This window comes from Macadamia integrifolia, chromosome 5 (genome assembly GCF_013358625.1).
Source record: "Macadamia integrifolia cultivar HAES 741 chromosome 5, SCU_Mint_v3, whole genome shotgun sequence".
NCBI lineage: Eukaryota > Viridiplantae > Streptophyta > Magnoliopsida > Proteales > Proteaceae > Macadamia > Macadamia integrifolia.
In genome coordinates, this window is record NC_056561.1 from 18,413,640 (window position 1) to 18,427,265 (window position 13,626).

At 40.3% G+C, this 13,626-nt stretch overlaps 1 protein-coding gene across 2 annotated transcripts in view; it reads left to right on the plus strand.

Moving 5' to 3' along the window:
* Window positions 1–2,437: 2,437 nt before the first annotated feature.
* The window catches only part of LOC122079249 (arabinosyltransferase XEG113-like), a 75,917-nt gene continuing 64,728 nt past the window's right edge, over window positions 2,438–13,626 (plus strand). The window contains exons 1-3 of one of the 2 annotated variants that reach the window (XM_042645542.1): window positions 2,438–2,912; window positions 4,202–4,486; window positions 4,620–4,825. In XM_042645542.1, coding sequence (XP_042501476.1) covers window positions 2,738–2,912; window positions 4,202–4,486; window positions 4,620–4,825 — 666 coding nt within the window. In that variant the 5' untranslated portion in view covers window positions 2,438–2,737. The remainder of the gene's footprint in view (window positions 2,913–4,201; window positions 4,487–4,619; window positions 4,826–13,626) is intronic. The other variant, XM_042645541.1, reaches the window with a different exon arrangement.

The window sequence follows — 13,626 nt, forward strand, 5'->3', positions numbered from 1 at the left end:
CTAAGAGCCCGCAAGAATCTGAGGGATTCTTAGAGCATATGGGGAATATAAATTTTTTTAGTACTTTCTAATGGTATAGTAAGGCTTCTCAGGGCTTCCTAATGGTTAGGGATATTTTTTTTTTAGATTTTTCAGATTTATGATATTTTTGGACATGAGAATCGAGGCAATGGAATCTGAAAAATCTATGGGTTTAGGAAGGAATTTTTTTATCTTCCAAAGGGTTATAGGATTTTTTTGGGCTTTTTGAAATTTTATTTTTTTTTAGAATTTGGCACATGAATCGAGGCAAGGGAATCTATGAGAATCGAGAGGATTTTTGATAGAGGGATGAGAGATGAGGCAAGGAGAGGTAAGAGAGGATTTTCCTCAAAATCTTGGACCTCCCCAACTCTTGGTGTATTGATGTATCTTGAAATTGGGAAGAACCCCTATTTATAGATTTTTCTCAAGAGGTAGGGGCAAAATGATCATTTGAGACCTCATGGGCCTTCAAAAATCTCGTGGGCAGCCAAAATCTTACGGCTCCGCAAAATTGAATTTGCTTTTTGGAAGCTATAGTTCTTCCATCATTTGTCGTGATAAGTGCAAGAATACCCTTATGAGTCAATCTCCAAGATGAAACTACCCCTTAAGCCCCTCCAATAATTATTGCACTCACTGACTCGGTCATGTTGGGGATAGGCCGACGTCGATTGAAGTCAATTGAGCATTGAATAAAGAAAAATGGACATCATTTTTGTTCTGATAGACCTTAGAAAGGTGCCAACACCATATACTCTCTATTCAACTTCAAATAAGTTATATCTGACCAAAGGAAAAAATCAGAATGTTGTTTCTAGTATTGAGAAAAAAATATTTTTCATGCTCTAATGCCTCACCACACCACGACCCATCCTGGCTCGGCGTGTGCCTGTGTGAAGAGCACCTTAAACTAACCCCTAACATGAGGGAGGAGAGATACCTCTCTAAGGAGCCCTACACTTGTAACGTTCCAATGTGGGACTGAAGTTCCCACACACAATGTGTTTTTCAATAAGCAAAGAACCAAACCATTTTCTAGATTTAAAAACGATGTTAGCCATACTATATCTTCCTCTGGCGTATGATGGAAAGCGAAGAGCTACTCACACCAGCAAACCCAATTAGTTGGGTCACTATCTCCATTTTACCTTGGAAAGTTTAACTTTACCATGTGTGGAAGATAGGTCTCCAGGGAGTCTTCGCTTCTAGATGGCCAACTCGTCTGAGACCTACTACCATCGTCATTTTGATTAGGCGAGCTGTTGCAGGCTTTGTCTGCTACAAGTTGGTCAAGGTAAGTATTGAGCGCAGAGGACAGTGCAACCTCTACTCCTGTATTGCCTCAAGTTCTTCCACCTAGTTCATTTGGTTCTCATGATGTCATGCTCTAATACCAAGTTGTTAGGTTCTTCCTAGAATGATGGTATCTTGAAGGACATTTCATTTAGTTTTACTTGCCTTCCCTATAATGGATAATGAAGGTCGTGGACAAGAAAGATGAGAAAAATAATTATCTAAATTTTGAGGATAGATTTGCCTCCAATGATTACTAATTGATTGGATAGAATTTGGATAGATTTGATTTTAACCTCTAATACTATAAATTAAACCGAACGAACCATACCATTTAATCGAAACTACACCATTTAACACCCTTAGCAGCAGTCTAAGCCTAGGTAACGCCCTTCTAGAATCTCCTTCTCAAAGCTGAAATAAGTGGAATGGTCACGTCCTCTCCTTTAATTATAGTTTCGAATCAACTTATTAGTAAGAAGAGGAGAGAGGAGAGAGGAGAGAGGAGAGAGGAGAAGCCCAACTTGAAGTTTAACAGTCTGAACTTTAAAAGAGGTGACAATTTCAATCTATGTCTTTTCATCAAATATGAAGAGATGACAAATTGGATTTGAGTCTTTTAACAGAAAAAAAGAATCCCATAAGTTTCTTGAAATTCCAGATGGAAACTAAATTTGTCTTTTATTTATTTATACCAATTTTATGTATACATTGCATATATTTGGATTTTTTTTTTCTCTGTAAAGTAATTAAGGCACTTATGCTTCCTTTGGTTGTCAGGGGAGTTAAATGGAAAGAAGTGAAAAATTTTATAATCGATAAAGAAACTCTTGTAATCATTACACTATATCACTAAATCCAAATCATTATATATTTGATTATTAAATGTCATTCTACATACTCTCCATCCAAATCTCTTTTGATTTCTTTACCAAAAAAAGAAAAGATCTTTTTTGATTTTATTTACTAAAAAATAAAAAAAAATCACTTTCCTTTCATTTCCTTTGCAACCAAATGTAACCTGCTTGGTAACGGGTTGATTCCGGTCTAAAGCCGACCCAAACCCGACAAACGGTGGGATTGTTAACCTTCAGTATCAGTGAACGGTAATGGAGCTTTCGTGGTTCTTTGCTCGATCAACTTTTTCTGTTTTTCTTTTCTTCTCCCTTTTAAAATCTAATTTCTTTCTTGAATTGCTAACCCAGAGTCCCAGAGGATGAGCTGCACAGGAAGAAATTAAAACCTATTTATAGTAATCTTCAGAAATTAAAACCTTTTCCATTCTTGTAGAGTTGAAGAACATGAATTCGTTGCAGTTAGAAATTTTCGAGTTTAATTTCTGTTTGAATTCAGAAAATTTACAGGAAGAAACAGATAGGGAGATCTGGAATTGAGTTTGAAACCTTGAAATTCTCCATCTATGGCTTGGAATCTGTTCCAAGACATCAGTAACTCGAAGCCACTGTTCTTGGCGATCTACGGGACTGTTCTAATCGGTATCATCTGCTCCTCAGTTTATGTATTCTCTGCTCTTTACGGTGGGAACGCTTTCGATCAGATCACCTTGTTTTCTCCCGCTTACTCGACCACTCAACGTAAGTACTCCTACGTTTCTGTTTTGAGATGAAAATTGCTTCTTTTAAGTGTATTATTAGCTTAATTCTTTTAGTTTCATTTGTCAATTCAATCTGCCGTTACTATTATGGATTTGATTTTAGGAACATTAAGCGAAAAAAATAGTTTGATTTGAACTGGAGGAGTTCGATGAGTTTATCTTCCAAATTCAAATAGATGATGAAGAGGGAGAGACTTTCACACTTCATGGTTGTGAATTTGCAATGCAATGTGAAATCAAGTATAAAATAAAACAGAAACGTGGAGGAAATTATTTTTGAGATTGTGTGAAGAAGGAATTCAATCACTCCTGGCGGCATTCTACTTGGTATCCTTGGTTTTTACATTTTATCTTTTTTCTTCGTCTAGCCCTCTTAATGATTATCTTTTTCACGCACGTACGCACACACAATATGAGAACATGCTCGAAATTGTTGTCCTGATAACTTGGTATCCATTAACGTGTAAGAACTGTACAACTTATCTGCTAGAGCTTATGTAATGCTTGGGAAAAGCCTTTTTTTTTCTAGGTTATATCTTGGTATGGGAAGTTCATATTTTTGTTAGTCTTTTGAAAGTTGAATCAGCTAGAAAGTGCAATTCACTGGGATTTCACTAAGTGCCTTGTTTTGGCTTATAAAAGTTCATCTTATGTTGGCCATTTCATGAATCATTCATCCACGTTAGGTCTATGCCGACTCTATGGTAATCTTGGAATGAGACTTGATTTATTTGTCCTAATTTAACTTTTGTAACCATTGAGATGGTTTTTTGCTTCAGAATCAGTTTTTGTTTCTTTGGTTATAGCTCCTCTTCTCTTGATATGCCGTACCAAATTACCAATTGATGACACACTTAAACACTTGATAAAATTTTGTCTGTACAAAGTCAATACTTAAAACACCTACTGGCTCTTTCCAAGTTCTTTTCTCGATGGGATCAGGACAAGATCTTGGATGGATTTTTGATTCATCAGGCAATTTGTGTTTGTTTGGTAGTAGTTCCTTTCTTACTGCTATTGATCTGTGAGACCAAATGATGAAATACCTATACACATAATGAAATTTTTTCTAAAAAAATTTATAATTTTCCAGGTTCTTGTCTGGATAGAATATGATAATCTGTTGACTAAAATTCCCACCTGCAGCTGGCATAAGATCTACTATTCTATGGTGGCTGGGGCATTTTCTGTGAACTGTTTATGTTTGTTCCTTGCTGATGACTATCTGCATTTTGGTCATCTCATTATGACTGGCTTCTTCAAATGTAGATTCTACTCGAGTGGATCATGCTTCAAATTCTGAACCTATGACAAGGGGTGAAGCACCGTCATTATCTGCATTAAAGCCTCAAAGGATGAAGCCTGTATGGGAGCTACCACCTCCTGGCTCAAAAATGCCACCTCTGAAGACCTTCCGACTGACAAAAGAGCTCGTGAGTCACAGGGTAAAAGACAATGTCATCATTGTAACATTTGGGAACTATGCTTTCATGGATTTTATCCTGAATTGGGTTAAACATTTGACTGATTTCGGCATTCATAATCTTCTTGTTGGTAATTTTTTTCCACTTCAAATATTCAACTACTTGCAAAACTTGTATTTTCAGCATTGCAATTTTGATTCTCTAGTTCCTGCTTGCTTTGAGATTTGCGCTGTCCTGAAAAGAATTTGAAACTGTTGTTATAGGAGCGATGGACACGAAACTTTTGAAGGCTTTGTACTGGAAAGGTGTTCCTGTATTTGATATGGGAAGCCACATGAGTACCAGAGATGTTGATTGGGGCTCACCAACATTTCACAAAATAGGGAGAGAAAAGGTTTTCTTGATAGATGTTATGCTGCCATTTGGGTATGAGCTACTGATGTGTGATTCAGATGCGGTCTGGTTAAAGGTATATTTCTATGTGTACTATTATTTTGAATAAATGACAACATTGTCTTTATTTCTTTTTTGTGTACTACATAAATAACTATTTTTGCTTCCTCTTATGCTGAAAAATTGACTAGGCCATAATGCTGATTGGGTGCTAGGCTGCTGAAAATTTGTTCGAATCCTGATTCTTTATTTCATGGAGTGTATCTAATGGAGCTTAATATTTAATGTTTTGAAGATGTTTAATGAGTTAATGGACATTGTTGGGTCTCTGTTTCCGCTAATTGAATTGTTGAATGTAAATCTTAAGCTGTCTGGAAATTGGTTGGGTTGAGTTGACCATTGAGGGTTATCGGTACATGGCTCAGCCAAAACCAAGCTGTCTGTTATGTACATATACCACAGGGGTATGGTTGTCAAAGCCCTTGTGTTACTCTATTATTATTAGGATTATTTATTGATCACAAAAGTGGGAGTGTCCCTATCGTGATATGCTTTTTTCTTTTCCTCATTTGATTGTTTTTAGTCTAGTACTCTTAGTAGGAGTCCTACTGAGAGTCTATTGCTGTTAGCTAGCACTATAAATAAACGTACACCGTCCATAATAGGAGTATAATTCTCTTCTCTATCGTGGTTCAATTTCTCCCTTCATTCTCTCACTCTTTTTCTATTCTCTCCTCTCTGCTTTATAGGTACTGGTTTCACAGGTCCTGCTTTAGTTACACAGTATCAGAGTTGTAACCAGTACTTGCCTTTTCTTGATAACTGTTTTGAGAGACGTATAGGGTTCTCTGTTTTGTGGTGTACAACCATTGATGCTGTCCATTCCTCTTTGTGAAACGCTAGTTGATAGAAGAAGAAGAACTAGGGTTTCATATTTTGATGAAGATTGATTTGTATGAAGATTATATTGCAAGAAGAAGAACTAGGGTTTCATATTTTGATGAAGATTGATTTGTATGAAGATTATATTGCTGCTACTGCTAAATCGATTCCCCTGCTTCTACTGCTGAATCAATTCCCCTGCTGCTATTGCTGAATCGATTCCCCTGCTACTATTGCTACGCTGAAGATCTGTTTGATTCTGATTCTCTCCATTGGTTGCTGAATCTTGTTGGTGAAAACCCTAACCGGTTGTTGCTGGGGTGAAATCGTCTGGGTCTTAGGCTATCTTTGGTGTCATTTATGTATTATTTTTTATGGCTTATTTAAAAACAATCATCAATGAAAATCATTTTTGAAAATGAAAACTGTTTGGTAGCTACTAGACATAATAGAGTATAGAATGAGAAACAGTTTGGCAACTACCTATATGTAAATAGTAAAATTGAAGAAATGGTCTCAAATAATGGAAATTTCTCGTTAAAGTTTTTTATTTTTTTTATTTTTTAAGAAATGGGCCCAAAGTCCAGATATAATTTAAGAGATGGGTGAAGAGATCCCCCCTTCACCCATTTTCCTGTTAGAGATGTTAGTTAAGTTTCTCTAAGGGTAGTTTAGTAATTTGTCACATTATATGTTTTATTTTCCTTTCCTTCCTTAGGAAGGTATGTGTCCTTGTAAATATGTTAGTGAATAATATATTGGTGTTAGTGAGACTTTACTCACAACACACATTGATGCAGTTGGGCAATGGAAGGGATCTCTTTGATTTGGGATTTTCTTATTTACTTTCCTTTTTTAGGTTTAGAAATTAGTTTGTGGTATTTTATTTAGCTTGGATTTTTATTTCAATTTCTATCTAGTCTAGTTTCCATTTTTAATTAGTTACCATTGTGATGCTTTGAATTTTCCTTTAAGAGTAGTCATGTAATATGCTAGTAACGGACAGACTTGAAGTTTTGAAAATTGAATGTTTTTGCTTGGCTGAATATGGACTGCCGTGACTTCCATCTCTCTCTTTTCTTATCTTTTCTCTTCTTCTGCTGTTTAATCCTTCTTATTTCCTAGTGTTATATTCTGTTCTGGGATACTCTATTTGTGGGCAACGTTAGCAGCACCACAAGTGTGGATCGATCTCTTTCTTGTGAGATCTGTTTGGGTCAAGCTTTTGGTCGAAGGAAGCCCTCCCAAAGGCGACCCTAACCCTTGAATATCAGGCCTGAAAGTGACTCCTGCTCCGAGAAACAAGAACCTGCAACTCAGGTTGCCTGAAGCTTCCGCCAGATCTGATTTCAGCAGGTGCTGCTCATATTTGATTGCCGTTTTTGAAGTGATTTCCTGTTGTAATTGACGGGCCATAGGGTATATGACTAAGGTAGAAGATGATTTTCTCATTTACATTTAAACCCCTTTCTTTGATATTCTCAAGATAACCCTTATTCTGGATTCTTATTTCAGTTTAGCCCCACAACTATTCCTATTTTCAGAATTGACCTTTTCTTTGGATTTAATTCCTGTTAAGAGCCTAGTCACTTATTTCACTCTAAAAGACTCCTAAATTATACCTGAAATTACAAAGTTGCCACTGGTTTGCTTAGATTGAAATATCTGTTTTTTTGTGGGCTCCTAAGCGATCCAAATCCCTCGGATCCGCATCACACATTCTACTATACTTCTTCCTCTCCAATCCTTTCTCCTTCTTCTTTCTCTTTCTCTCTTTCACCCTTTTTAATCACAAACCTTACATTATAACTTGGTATGAGAGCACAAGATCTTGGTTTGAGAGTCGGATTACAAGTTCTCTCCTTCTATTTCCTCTCTTTGGAACCATAGGTTACAAAGGGGTTCTAAAGAAGAGATCATTATGTGAGAAGACTTGAAGTATTTATGAGATGAGCTTGAAAGAAGGTCAAAGCAAACACTTGAAGAGTTTTTAGAAGGATTGCAAGTTGTTGAGGAGCTTTTAGAGTCATTTTCTGAGCAACCCATGACTACCGCCCTCCTGTTTTTGAGAACCTTATTTTTCTCTCATCCTGCCACCATTTTTTTTTGGGGGGGGGGTGCATACCCATTGGAATGGCAAAGCCCCCAAGCTCTCGGTCCTAAGAAGAGATTGTTGTGAGGTCACAACCTCTTTTCCTACTGATTTACAGGTACCGCCTCCCCTGTTTTCTTCTCTGTTGGCTTCTGAAGTGGCGTTTATGATGGATTTCAGCCCTATTGGATTGTGAGATGTATTATTTGGTCTTGTGAAGTGGTATGATCTGTTTTGCTGCTATTAGTATGCCTTGATCTTGTTTTTTCTTTTGGTTATTGTGTTTCTTCCCTTGTGGGATTTATTTGAGTATCTGGGAAGGATGTTTTGGGTAGAGTGTGTACTCATTGTGTTTGTGACTCCTCATCCACAACATGTCTAAAGATAGTAGACTTGGAGCCCTTTTTGGTGATGTTTCAACCAGTGTATCGAGTAGTGCTCCTCTTACTCCTATGGCTTTTGATAACCCATATAGTCAGATCTCTATTGTGAAGTTGGACAACACCAACTATTTGGATTAGGCTCATTCTGTGAAGCTTTCCTTGTGGAGTAGGGGAAAGCTAGGGTATGTTACAGGTACCATTAAGGCTCCTGCACCAGATGACCCGACATATCCAAAGTGGGAGACCGAAAACTCCACTGTTATAATATGGCTGATATTTTCCATGAAACCTGAGATTGGAAGAAGGTTTATGAGGAAAGAAACTCCCAAGGATATTTGGGACAGTGTTACTAAAACTTTTGACCGTGTGGGTGACTCGGCTAAAGTTTATCAACTACTCCAGAAAGTCATTGGTATGAAGCAAGGGGCTAGGACCATTTTTGAGTACTACAATACTGTCATTAGTCTCTGGGAGGAGTATGATCACTACAGGGACCTCCAACTGTCCAATCTTGAGGATAAGGTTTATCGGACACTTGAGAAAGAACGGGTTCTTATTTTGCTTGGTGGGTTAAATCCTGACTATGAGCCTATCCGGATATAGATATTAAGCCGGTCTCCACTTCCATCTCTTAATGAAATGTGTAGCTATTTAAAGAGTGAGGAGGCCAGGCGGGTGGCCATGGAACATATTCCTTCCCTTGAGCAGTCAACTCTTACTACTAGCTCTCAGAGAGATTGGCATGGTGGTGGCCGAGGCTAAGGCTTATATCGTAAAGATGATAGACGTTGTGATCACTGTGGGAAGTTTGGGCACACCAAAGAGAGATGCTGGGTTCTTCATGGTCGACCTCCTGGCATGCGTGGTGGTTCTAGTGGTGCTCGTGGTGGACGTAGTGGGGGAGTTAGAGCCCACAGTGTTGAGGCTGAGCATGCTACTATAGGGTCTACTCCTAGCCCACAGGCAAAGCATAGTTCCCTAACTAGTGAGGATATTGCAGCATTCCGTAGGGTCATGTCTCAACTGGGAGGCTCATCATCTTCTTCCCTTATAGTGCCAGATTCCTCAGCTTTTGCCTTGCAGGTTTCCTCATTTGTCCCTTCCATAGCACCATCTTGGGTTATTGATTCTGGTGTTATAGATCATATGACTGGTATGTCCCATTATTATGATACGGACTCTATTTGTTCTGGTATAGATAAGGTCAGGGTTGCTGATGGCTCCCTTTCCTCCATTTCTGGTAACGGTAGCATTCTTGTTACTTCTTCCATTTCACTTGATTCTGTGCTTCACAATCCTGACCTTACCCGTAATCTTTTATCTGTGAGTCACCTGACGAAGTCCTTAAATTGTTGTGTTACTTTTTTTCCTTTTCATTTTCTCTTTCAGGATTTGGTGACGAAGAGGATTATTGGCAATGGGCATGAGGAGAAAGGACTCTATGTCACACCCCGTTCACACTGAACCGGAGCGGTGACCGAGTTAACACCGGTTAACCCAAACCTGCCAGGATCATCAGATACTGTATTCCACCACAACATACGCACAACTAAATCCCATATAATTGATACCCGAATTGTGATACAATAATTATATACATGTGGGCCCGAAGGCATGATAATTACATAATAAAAGTACAATTCATATATCAAGTATATACAGGAAATCATCAAAACAATCAGAGTACACAGCTCGGCTCGGTATCAAGGCTAGAGCTCAGCTCGGCATCAAGGGTTGAGCCCAGCTCGGCATCACGTAGTAGAGCTCAACTCGGCCTCAGAAGTGGAGCTCAGCACGGACTCCCAGGTGGAGCTCAGCTCGGCCTCAGAACTGCTGTCCCGCAGCATAGCTCTCGCACGAGCAGTCAGTGCCGTGCTCTAACTCCTCAGGGGTTCACCAGTCCTCTTCAGGAAACTCGACTGTGGGACCCACCCCGTGCTCCTCAGATGTATGACCTGCAAAATCATCTAAAAAGGGGCGTATACGTGGGATGAGCTCACTAGCTCAGCAAGTAGAAAGATGGACCACACAGCAGTCCACACATCACAACACATCATATGCACTACATGCCATGCTATACATTTTAAATCACATCCACCTAAGCAACATTACTAAGTCCTTGGTTTTAGTGCTACTACAACCACAGTGCGCGTATACTCCGGGTACGAGCCGCGAACTCCCTCCCGCGATACGCCCATAGGGCTGTCGGAGAAGGCCCACCGTGAGTACTCGGAAAAGTAAAGACAATGCCGTCCACCGGCTCTCAACAGAAATGTAAATGACTGAAAGTAAAGGTGCTGACTCCAGCAATTTAAAAGCAGTACGATTGTCCCTCTTGAATGTACCACCGGGGTTGCCGACTGTCCTACATGACCCGTCGGGCGTTATGTCTAACCGCCACAGTGACCCGACGACCGCGACCACTGCTTCCCCCCAAATGATAACCCAACACCTTAACCCCTGTTGGGAAGGGTCGTAGCACGGGATGGTGAGAATCCTAATACCGCATGCTCCTATATGACATTAGTACGATTGCATAGTGCCTCTGTGTCCCATTCCACGGGCCACCAATGCACTCGTCTCCAAGCCGACTACGGCATCTAGTCTATCAATGCAACATGCACAATGATGTCCACATTCAACATATAAGCATCTCATTCAATTGGCAATTGGAAAGTAAACATAGCACATATGCACATTAATGTGTGGAATGACTAATCTACATAGCATTCTTATGATGGCATGACTAGATTAGATATAATTAAATGAATGCCAAACAATGCCTTGAAACAAGGCCAAACGTCCTCTCCCCACTTACCTGTAGCGTATAAGGATTCCTGTTCGGTACGGGTGAGATCCGGTGCGAATTGGGTAGGATTTGGTGAACCTAACATAATTGAGCGGGGTTAGTACTTCACACCATTTTAGGATCAAAATTAATGAAATCCGATGATAAAATCATGTTTAGAACGTTAAAAGAAGGTCACACGTCCGATTTGGGTTCGATCGGACATAAGGATCACCTTCGGGGCCACACGGGTGGGTCAGACAGGTGGGTAGTCTGGCCCACCGGTCCTACCCACCGGTTGGGACCGGCGGGTAGGGGCCCGCCGGTATGGACCGCGGGTTGGGGCCCCGCCGGTAGGGCCCGTCGGTTGGGCCCGAAGGCCCCCTGCCTTCTCAGGTGGGTACCCACAGGCGGGTAGGGGCCCACCGGTTGTACCCACCGGTCTTGGCGGGAAACACCCTGTTTCTTCCCAACTTTCTCCATTCTTTGGGGATTCAAATGGGGCTTTTCCCCACCCATTCTTCATACCTTCAAGGTCCTATAGGATGGTTCTAACCTAGATCTAGGTTAGATTCAAGTGATGGGAAACCATCTTACCTTCTTTGCTCAAGAACGACTTCAAACCCTCCAAATCACTTCAAACTCACAATGCTTCTTCCACCTTGTCAATATCTCTTCAAATCCTTCAAGATCAACACATAAATCATCTATTAAACCTTAGATCCATCATTTCAAAGGGGATCTACAAGATCTCAAGAAACCATACTCGAATCAAGGGTTTAAAGCTTGGATATGGTGAATGTTCACAAAACCCAACTTTGCTTACCTCTAACCGTAGATCTAGAGTTGAAGATCACTCTCCTGGCGCCGGAATGGGAAGATCGAGCTTCGGCGCCACTGAAATCCCTCTTTTATTCCTCTTCCTTCTCTTCCCTTCTTCTTCCCTTTCTTTTCTCTCTCCTCTTTACTATCCTCACCAACGTACGGGTGACATAAATGGAAAGAAAAGAAAAACATAAAGCTATATATACAATTTCTAATTAAGTGAATAGTGCACATGGATGGGTCACTCAGGTGGGTGGGTGCACCCACCTGTCCTACCCACCTGAGAGCCAAAACTTGGGATTCTGACCGGGTTCGGGCCTCGGCGTGAACCCCACCCACGGCATACGATGTAGCATACGTATATACCTTAAAATACGGCTACAATACCTGCTTTATCCGTACATAGCCTTATGGTAGGTGCATGTACACGGCTTGGGCACTCCCGTCTCTTCTGGCACTGGCTTGGACTTGTCGGGCCAGCCGGTGTTTAAGGTCACCCGAGCCATCATAGCCCATAAGGAACCCGCTCTAATTTCCTCTGGCTCGGTTCCTGCATGGTTAAACCGGTTCAACCGCGAAATCAGACCGGGTTTAAGAAGCGGGGTATTACACTCTACCTTCTTGAATCTCAATCACCTTTTTCGGCTACAACTCAGTCTTATTTGTGTGGACATACTGATAACAGTTCTATGGATTCTGAGATGTTGTGGCATTAATGTTTTGGACATCCATCTTTTGTTGTTATGAGAAAACAGTTACCTCATTTATTCTTCTTTTCCTAGTTCCCATGTATTTCATTGTGGACCATGTATTTTTGTCAAACATTATCGTTCTTCTTATCCTTATCATGGTAATAGATCTACTGTTCTTTTTCATATTATGCACTCTGATGTTTGGGGACCTTCTACTATTACTTCTCTACTTGGTTTTCGTTACTTTGTTTCATTTGTTGACGATTTTTCTTGTGCTAATTGGACTGTTCTGATGATGCACAAGAGTGATGTGTATAATGCCTTTGAATTTTTTTATCATATGGTATGTACACAGTTTGACACCAAAGTTAAAATTGTTTGTTCTGACAAGGGGGGGAGTATATGTATGGTGGTCTTCAAGACTTTTTTACTGATCGTAGCGTTATCCATTAGATAGCTTGTGTTGACACACCCCAACAAAATGGGGTAGCTTAGAGGAAAAACCGCCATTTGTTGGAGGTCAGTAGGAGTCTTCTCTTTGGCATGCATGTTCCTAAAACTTTTTGGTCAGATGCTCTCCTTACTGCTGCTTATTTGATCAACCATATGCCAACACAACTCCTTGGCTCCAAAACTCCCTTGGACATCTTATCTCCTTAGCCTTCTTCTTTCTCTCTTCCCCCCAAAGTGTTTGGGTGTATCTGTTATGTCCATGTTAATAAGTCTTCACGGACTAAACTAGACCCCAAGGCCCTTAAATGTATCTTTCTTGGCCACTTCTCCACTACCAAGGGATACAAGTGCTATCATCCTTCTTCCAGACGAAGGCTTCTCTCTAAAGATATAACCTTCCTTAAGTCTGCACCTTTTTTTGCGTCTTCTCAGCATCCTTTTCAGGGGGAGCATAATGGAGGTGAAAAGGCTACTGGTGAGATCCCTTTTCTTTCCCCATTGCCTATCTCTCCTTTTATGCTTGACATTGGGAAACACAAAGAGGTGGATATTATTGATGTTGGTGATCATTCAAGAGGTGGTTCAGGTTCAGGTAATAAAAAGGAGACTATTGTGTACCCAAGGAGGAACAAGAAGACCTGTCAAGAGTCCTTTATGAATCCAACTCCTGAGATCCACCCTCCTGAGTCAGGTACTATCCTTCCTTCCGTATTAGAGTTAGATCTTCCTATTGCTATTAGGAAGGGAAAGAGAGCTTGTACT